The 9,042-nt window shown below is 45.1% G+C and overlaps 1 protein-coding gene across 1 annotated transcript in view; it reads left to right on the forward strand.

Annotated features, from left to right (window-relative positions):
- The window catches only part of stim2b (stromal interaction molecule 2b), a 58,848-nt gene extending 50,689 nt beyond the window's left edge, over positions 1-8,159 (forward strand). Inside the window, exons 8-12 of the mRNA XM_085349544.1 lie at positions 576-737; positions 2,272-2,372; positions 3,075-3,313; positions 3,413-3,602; positions 5,819-8,159. Of these exons, the coding sequence (XP_085205670.1) occupies positions 576-737; positions 2,272-2,372; positions 3,075-3,313; positions 3,413-3,602; positions 5,819-6,434 (1,308 nt within the window). The 3' untranslated portion in view covers positions 6,435-8,159. The remainder of the gene's footprint in view (positions 1-575; positions 738-2,271; positions 2,373-3,074; positions 3,314-3,412; positions 3,603-5,818) is intronic.
- The last annotated feature ends 883 nt before the right edge of the window (positions 8,160-9,042 follow it).

Genomic DNA, 9,042 nt, shown 5'->3' on the forward strand with positions numbered 1-9,042 from the left:
ATTGGCTGTTGGCTACAATGTAATTTCAGATTCTATGGCGCCATAAGGAATATCCAGTGTATTCACATATACAACAGTCACATTTATTATCATTATGTAAATACTGAATTGTATATTCGATTCAGAGCATGAAATAAAGGGATAGAGGCGAAAATCTGGGACATCGCAATATGCGGATGTAAATGTATTCATTACTGTGGCGCAAACAACTTGAAATGAAAGGATTAATTTCATATTTTCCGCATTAAATTTTCATTTCTTCCATAAAACACCTACTTTGCATATCCTCGAGATTGCCTCATTTCCCCTCACATGGAAATACAGCACCGATATATCTCTCTGTAATGAGTTCTCTCCGTGCAGGCGAGCCAGGATTGGGCTCATTTACACACGGCGAACGCAGGACTTAAACAGTAAATGGAGTTCATTTGAAATTCGCTGAACGCTAACCTTCGCTTACTGATGCGTTTGATCGATATCCTGTGGGAAAGGGTGCTTTCTTGTTTGTTTGTTTGTTTTGTTTTTTGGCAGCGAATCTGATTGGCCTCTCGCGTATCGCGCTCTTCCCCGTGTAGGTACGGAAAGCTCTGAAGCGAGCGGAGAAGGAGATGCAGTCGGAGCGCTCGGTGCCCGAAGCTCTTCAGAAGTGGCTCCAGCTCACGCACGAAGTGGAAGTTCAATACTACAACATCAAGAAGCAGAGCGCCGAAAATCAGCTGTGCGTCGCCAAAGACGAGGTAACCGGCTAACTTTTGATAGGTTATTGCCAAGGCTCAAAAGATTACACGAGAAGGACACGAGGTGCTGGACAGAGAGCAGAAGCTGCTGCTGTGAGGATGTGACCACTAAGCTATCCAAAGGTTACGTGCTGTGATTTGGCATGATATCACACATCTCATGAAGTGTTAACGTTTGGAAATTACTAAAAGATCAGCACTGGCAGAGATTTTAAAACATTAAAAGAAGGTCTTGCTGCCTGTTTGGATTACTTAAAGGAATGATGTTGGGGAGAAAAAGCCATTTATATTATGGAACTGCAAATCTGACTGAGCAGGACACACTACTACTACTACTAAACTACTACCATTACACCAGGGGACTTTTGTATATCTCTTTATTACAGTGGCCCTGAGAGTTCAAATAGAAAGCACCAGCAATCAGAAAAAGCTAAAGGGGAAAAAAACGTGAAAGAAAACGTGTTTTTGGGGCGACAATAACCTGACGGACCAGCTGAGGAAGTGACAAGCTAACAGTAAACAGCTAATAGCAAACATGTATCTACAGTATTATATAAATCATGTGATTGAAGCGCATGCTAGCCCACAACAACACTAATGAATCCTCTGCTTCTTTTAAGCGTGTCTCAGTGCGATATGTCACATTCTGGTTTCTGTCAGTTCTACAGCTGATCCATCAAGTCACTGTGTCCCCAGAAACGCTTGCTAGCTATTTGCTTGTGGGTTTTTTGAGCTGCAGTGCATTTGACCTCTCAGGGCCACCGTACTTCATCTCAAGCACTGAAGTCTCAGCAGTGCATTGCATCCTAGCAGGCGCGTAACTACTCTGTGATGTTTTGCCTGGTAAATAGTGAAGTAATAGGACCAAATGATTCAGCACGTTTTTCTTTGTCACCTGCGTCTGGCAGAAGCTCATAATGGACTGGAGCTGAAGATCCTCTCCATTAGATGCAAATAGACATCAGTGAATGAGTTTACATCAGCTACATTAATCTGGCTTACAGCAGAGAAAGATTTAGTGCAGTGATCAGCCTTTTTAGGTAAAGATGCTGTGTGTTTTTTTTGTTGTTGTTTCCACTCAATTTAACAAAAACTTGGGAGGGAGTTTATGTTCTATCATATTAGCTTCTCTTAATCGGCTTCCTGCTCTTTTTTTCAGCTGCTTCCTTTAGCTTGTCTCATCCTATCCCCAACATCCTCCTCTGTCACAGCATCTCTCCTTCATTACATCCAGGAATCTCTTCTGTGGTCCGTTTTTGTCCATTTTATCCACTATCCCTGCGCTGCACATGTCCAAACCATCCCAGCCTTGCTTCTTTAACTTTACCTCCTCTGACTCACTGCTAAGAACAGAATTTGATGTAAATGTCATCTTTTTTTCTTTCTCACATGTCTGGGGTGTGTATTTACATCACATGGTGTATAAAGTCCTTTGAGATGATGGTTGTTCTGAACTATCAATATTAAAAAGAAAATCCAGCTTATGTGAAGCTGAAATTCCAGCCAAAGTAACTCTATGTTTTCCCCATTTCAGGCAGAGAAAATAAAAAAGAAGAGAGGTTCTGTGTTTGGGACTCTTCACGTAGCCCACAGCTCGTCACTGGATGAGGTGGACCACAAGATACTAGAAGCAAAGTAAGAAAGACAGACTCTAATGTGCAGATTACAATAAGAAATATCACCTGATATAGATTTATAAGGAGGCATTTATAACAGAGGTGCTGCACGCTTCATGACGTGATCATAAAGGTAATTCAACAGCTAAAAGTAAACACGGGAAGAGAGGATTTGTTTCAGCCAGGTGTGATCTGGCAGTCAGGAGTACAGACAGTCGGTGAGGCTTTCCGTGCCTTTTTACACCAACGACGACTTTATCCTTGGCAGCTTTGCTTTGTGTGGGGATTAAATACTTTTGTTTGAGCCATCAGAGCGCTCAATGCATTTAAGAAAAACAGCTCTACAGTGTCGAGTTCTTGCCTGCTTGTGTGTTTTTTGCTCGTTTTGTCTTTTTTACCACATAAAGCTTTTACGTTCATGGGTCGATAAACACAATGAGATGTATTTAATATATTCAGAGCTCTTGGAGAAGCTAGGTAGCGCCACTGAGGTAAACAATTCATCTGTGTTCAAAAGAGGAAGATCAAGCGTGAGAACAGAGCGAAAGTGTTAGACACAAGTTTAAATCCGTAAACCCTGATGGATCAAAGCAAAGTTGGCATCTTACTGAGTCTGACTGGGGAATGTTGATCGGTAATCTGAAGCAGAATAAGCTCAGTGTTTGCATGCTTTTCTAATTTAACTGAGTCTGATTTATTCATTCGTTCGTCTTCATATTAGGAAAGCCCTGTCGGAGGTAACGGCGTGCCTGAGGGAGCGGCTCCACCGCTGGCAGCAGATCGAGAAGCTCTGCGGCTTCCCTGTGGTCAATAATTCGGGTCTGCCGAGCCTGACCGCCAGCCTTTACTCAGACCACAGCTGGGTGGTGATGCCGCGAGTCTCGGTTCCGCCCTACCCCATCGCGGGAGGAGTGGACGACCTGGACGAGGACACGCCTCCCATCATTCCACAGTTCACAGGTGAGCGAGGCGGCAGAGCGCGCCGACGCTTTGTAGCCGCAAAAGTGGCACGGCATAAATATTGACGTCTCCGTTTGCCTCTCCTCGTTCGTCCTCCAGGGACTACGTTGATTCGGCCCGCACTGACACGCAACAGCAGCATGTGCCGTTCCCGCCGGAGCCTGCTGAGCTCCCCGCAGTCCTCGCTGATGTCTGCAGACCCAGACCTGCTGTCCATGGCGAGCTCGTCCCTCTCCTATCGCCCCGAGGCGGACGACGACGTTATCATGTTCAACTCTGAGCGAAGGGGGTATGTGTGGCGATGTGTTTGTGTGTGTGTAGTTTTTAGTTTGCAAAAGGACTCAAAAGAGAAACATTTTACAAACTTTCTTCATTCATTTTTAGCTCCTAAGAATAGGATTTCACGCGCTAAAGTTTCAAATACATACATTTCCTTCTGCTGTTAGTTGCCGTAGCACCTCTTTTCCGACCTCTGTTCAGCACCTCATTAAAATACCCCAGCTGCCCTGATCAGTCAGCGGGTCTAGCAAAATCTAGTTTGGTTATGTAACAACATCACAGCATTCAGCCCTTTGTTTGAACCACGGACAGACCAAGAGCAAAGGAGCGGCTCGGCCTCGCTGAAGTTTTCAGTGAAACTCGAGACATTTTCAGGATTATTTGTCTGTCAGCAAAATAACTCAGAACCTGTCCAGCTGCATTTAGAGAGACTTGATGGTAGAGGCTGAGCCTGACTGAAGGAAGAATACTTTACAGGAGTTTTAAACTTCTGTGTCAAATCTACGCTCTAGTTAGGTCGTAACCTAACACCTCTCACGTCCACCTGTTCAGTACTTGAGATTCCTCCTGTGGACTTTTGGCTGCTTTTGACCGGAGCGTTTGAATTTATCAGTGAGAGAATAACAATCATCACATTAATATAAGGAAAAACAATCATACTGTCAAATATAAAGACTCTCATATATTTGCTGAAACTATAGGAATGTACCAAAGAGGTAAACTTGAGGGGCAAGCATGAATGCTGGCAACAGTGTCGGCTACTTTCCTTCAGTTAGCCTCCACAAAGATTCACCACAGAAGTCAAAATGAGCCGTCAAACGTTGGTGGGATACAGAAAAGTTTGTTTGAACTGCAGATTATGTCCATAGACCTGGAAATGCTGAAATTGCTATTTTTTTGGTTCCAAATAGTGTTTAAAGTCTTAAAAGTTGCTGTTATTGTTTGTTTTGTTTTATAATTCAGAGCTCTCCCGTGGATATACAAGCCACATTAGCTGTGCAACATGCGAGCACCAGTGATTTTAGTAATGGATTTGGAGGGCAGCCAGAAGCACAACATTTGCTCTGTGTTCTCTGAGGCGGATACAGAGTTAGCAGTAGGGGCTCCAAAGAGCAAGTAACTGTGGCAGACTGTGAGGTACCGCCTTGTTTTATTTTATCAGGGCGTGCATGCTAGGTGCATGTGCTACGTAGTGATGCCGGTAGGTCACAGGACAAAAGCCTGGACTTCAAAATAAAGTGTTACAGGGAGTTCAAGTTCTATGTTTCCTGTGAGAGAGAATAAATCCCAGATGAGGACTGTGGAATTGTAACATCAAGGAAAGGAAATAATACACCAACATGTGATATCCCAGCAGACATTTCTACGCTGAATAACCGTCCTCAACATTTAGTTACGGCTGAAAAATGGTTCCAAAAGTTGAACTTGTGTCACAGACGTGGAGTCGAGGTACGTCTTAAACGGTGGCTGGACATCCCAGATAGAGACGGGCTGTGTTCAATAAATATTTTCTCTTATCTCTAACTGATAAAAGAATTAATAAAAAATAACAAGAAGGAAAAAAGTCACAACTCTTTAGTGACTCACTCTGACATTGTGGGTGCAGCATCTCTGTACAACCTCTTTCCCAGTAACACCAACTCGGCTCACCTGACTTGTCTTTTAGGGGTTTCCATTAGGTGGTAGTAGCTGGGAGCCAATAATCTGATTTATATTTCTCACTTTGTCAGAGACAGTTTGTAAGAGACCCGACCTTCACTCTGCACTCAAACAACGTCGACATCCGTCTGCGGTTCGGTTCTTGGGGTCTGAAACCCCCGACACCACCTGCTGTGGTGGTGACGGGGAGTTTCTATCATGTGCTGGGATGTTCACTTTAAATCTGGCAATAAATATTTGTCATTAGGAAAATGCAAAAATGCAAATAAAAGCGTCTGATCCAGGATCACAGAATGTTCTCAGGAGCGCCTTTCCTCAGATGATTTTAGCATCGCTGGAAGACGAGAGAGTGGATATTTAAGGCGATTCAGTGCCGTGTCGTCCGGTCGTAGAGCAGAGACAAAGACAATGAGTCCATCAGGTGATCAGGCAGCAGAGAGGGGAAGTGACTGAACATGGATGCAGGCGCATTTAGAGAAAGGCTAACTTTAAAATAGCACACATAGAAGATGTTTTTCAGTGTTGTTTATCAGTCTGTGACCAGCCTTGTCTGCTCTCCTTTAATAGGGAGGCGTCTCAGGAGGGCAGCTCCGACACAGACTCTCTGAGCTCAGTGGGCCGCAAGTCGCTGCACAACCCCTGCTCAGCGGCCTCGGAGATCCCCTACCGCAAGATCTCCCGCGAGGAGCTGCTGCTGTTCACCCAGACCGCAGAGCGCCCTGCATCCACCACCTCCACCACCCACACCAGCAGCAGCAGCAGCAGTCTCAGGGACACGCCTCCTCCTCTGCCTCCCACCCCGGCCACCACACCTTCAGGCCCGCCCTCCACCTCACCTTCCCCGGCCTTGGAGCACCATCAGTTTGCACAAAGAGGCTCGCCCGACCTCACCCGCATCGTACCCGAGTCCCAGAGCGGACCTCTGGGGAACGTCACCTCTCCGACGGGCAAGGGCATGTACAACGGCATCCTGGAGAAGTCCTACAGCTTCGGCCAGCTGCCGGCAAGCATGCTGCCTAATGTGGGGCGCCACCCGTCTCTTACCTCCCTGGACTCGGAGGGCCGGAGTCTGGGAAGGGATTACAAGCTCCAGAGCACGTCCTCCCAGGACTCCTGCGACAACGGAGAGAAAATCAGGCGCACGTCCTCTAAAATCAAAAACATATTTAAAAAGAAAAAATAAAACTTGAGTGTGTCTGTGTGTGTGTGAGTGAGAGAGAAAATCAAATCTTAAAAAGTTGTTTTAGCCCTAATATTAAAACAATGGACGTCACTGTAAGCTAAAACATTTCATTTTCTCTCTTAAGTTCTTCTTTTCGTCATCAAAGATGGAATGTAGCTCAGCCTGGGTGCCTTTAAACGCCTCCCCAGGCTGATAGCCTTATTTTTCAACAATGCTTTTTTATTTAGTCACTCACAGGGAAACCTGCAAAAGGTCAAGTCAGCGAAAAGGTCAAAGGTCATACTTGTTCACTGTCTTCTCTTAATTTTATCCCGAGTTTGAACCAAAAAGCCACTCATGTCAAAGGATGTAAAAGGTGCAGTCTGTGTATGTTTAGTGTTTCACTGTCGACGTTGAGCACAGAGGGAGAGAGAAGGGAGGGGGGGCTCGCTGTTCCTACCGGGACGCTCGCTTTCAGTGGCGACAGCGGCACACGAGCAAAGCCCGGAAAAAAACAAAAGGTTGTGCAAACCATATTTCGTCCGATTCCTTTCTCACGCGCCCCGACTTACTTCTTTCCGATCAAATGATGAAATTGCATCTTGCAAAGTGTTCGAATCCTAAACGTGTACTTGACTAATTTCCTTTGATGGGGGGAAAAAACAAAAAAAATCCTGCTAAAAGTTTGTTGCACTACTGCTTTCCTGCTGTTCTTGGAAACAGCCGCTGCTCGCGGAGGACATTTGGAAATCGACACAGAGATGAGAAGAATGCACGGGCAGCTGCACTGAGGATGCAAGCGCATAATGCCAGAGCCAAAATTATGTGATCGGTCCCAGTGCCACTGTTTATGCTCGTCTCCGTATATAAATATATATATATATCCGTACTTTGTTTTCACTTTATTATGTTCTTACAAATGTTTTTAAGTGGATTAACGGTGGCGATGATTTGATCTTAATGAATATGCAGACTTAACTCACACCAGTCACTTTCCCTGTACTCTAGCCTCCCCGTTATTACTTGATTACCTGCTTCCTGTAGCCATAAATAAACGTTAAACGTACATTTCTGTTTCCAAACTTCTAGATTTTTGGTCAGATTGGCTTTAAACATTCATGCTGTATTTAAAGATGCACAAGACAGTCGCTATCAGCGTTCACAGACACTACACAGCGATGATCATCTGTTCAGGAGAACAAAAACAACGATAAAATAAGAGACTTTCTGATCTGGATCTGATCAGTACACCAGTCCCCGCCTCTCTCTCCCCACTACCCCCAACCGCCACCACCACACACTAAGCTCGAAGGTGACCCACGCAATACGGTCCCGCTCCTCACCTCTGGGCCCGCAACCGAGCGCACTGATGTCAAAGAGCTCCTGCTTCACACTGTGATTTCTGGCTTCTTCCCCTTCATCCCGGACCTGGCTGTCACTGCTGCAACTCCACTCGACCGGGCGCGTGCCTGCAAACGTGATGGGGTGGGTGTGGAGGAGGGCGATGCCACGCATGAGGTTGCGTCTCGAGTGTCAGCACGGCACAGTGAAGCGAGTGTTTTTAAATAAATATATGTTTGGAAGCTTGTGGACGAGGCAGCACACGATGAAGGAAGACAGGCCTGCGAGACGAGGAGGACACGAATGTTTACGAGACATTAGTTGTTTTTTTTGTTTTTTTGGAGAACATTTTCTGTGTGAATATTTGTATACGGTAGAAGAATTAATAAATAAATAAAAAAAATGGAGGCATCGGAGATGTTTCAGTGTCATGTTTGCAGCAGCGTTTCATGTCTCCCCTCACCCCCAATCGGACGTGGCAGATGGCTGCCCCTCCTTGTGCCTGGTTCTGCCAGAGGTTCCTTCCTGTTAAAAGGGAGTTTTTCTTTCCCACTGTCGCCAAAGTGCTTCCTCGTCTGATTGTAGTTGTAGGTTTTTTAATCTTACAATATACTGTTTTGAATTGGTGTTATATACATAAAACTTAACTGAGTCACACAAACACAGGAGAAAACCTAAAAATCCTACGCTGTCACTATAAATAATGGAGGTTTAAAGCTCCTGTTTTAAAAACAAGAGCAGATGGAACGAGCAGGCAGTGTTGCTGCTACCTGATCGAAGCACCTGGAGCTCAACAAGTAAGATTCTCACTTTCCATAATGATGGCTTTTGAGTTTTGAAATCATTTAATACAGATGATGAAGGTCAGGAAGGATGGCATCAGAGTTATTATAAGGCTGGGAATGTTTTTCTTGATCAGCTGATGGTTGAAATGATCAATTATCACCCCTCAGAAATCTTTGCTGAACTAAATCGCACCAGCATTTTGAAAGTCTTCAGCATAGATCTAAACCCACCCAGCTGAGCTAAAGGTTTGACTTGTGACTTCCCACAGGAATAAAACCTCCCTGATCCTTTTTTGAAGCCCTACATCCTCCTCACAGCGGTACACAGAAGTGCGGGGTGGTGGGGGGAAATATCATTCTGACACTCCCATTTGTCTTGCGAGTCGGGAAACGGTGAAACACAGAAGAAAAGCATGCATGATTGCTTTATCAATATAAAGTGAACGTAATGAAACTTGCGTTGATGGTTCATCAATTTGGCACACCAGGAGAGGAGCGGGGAC

Source organism: Diplotaxodon limnothrissa, linkage group LG3 (genome assembly GCF_057381915.1).
Source record: "Diplotaxodon limnothrissa isolate DT_005_m linkage group LG3, D_limnothrissa_male_GT1.1, whole genome shotgun sequence".
Lineage (NCBI taxonomy): Eukaryota > Metazoa > Chordata > Actinopteri > Cichliformes > Cichlidae > Diplotaxodon > Diplotaxodon limnothrissa.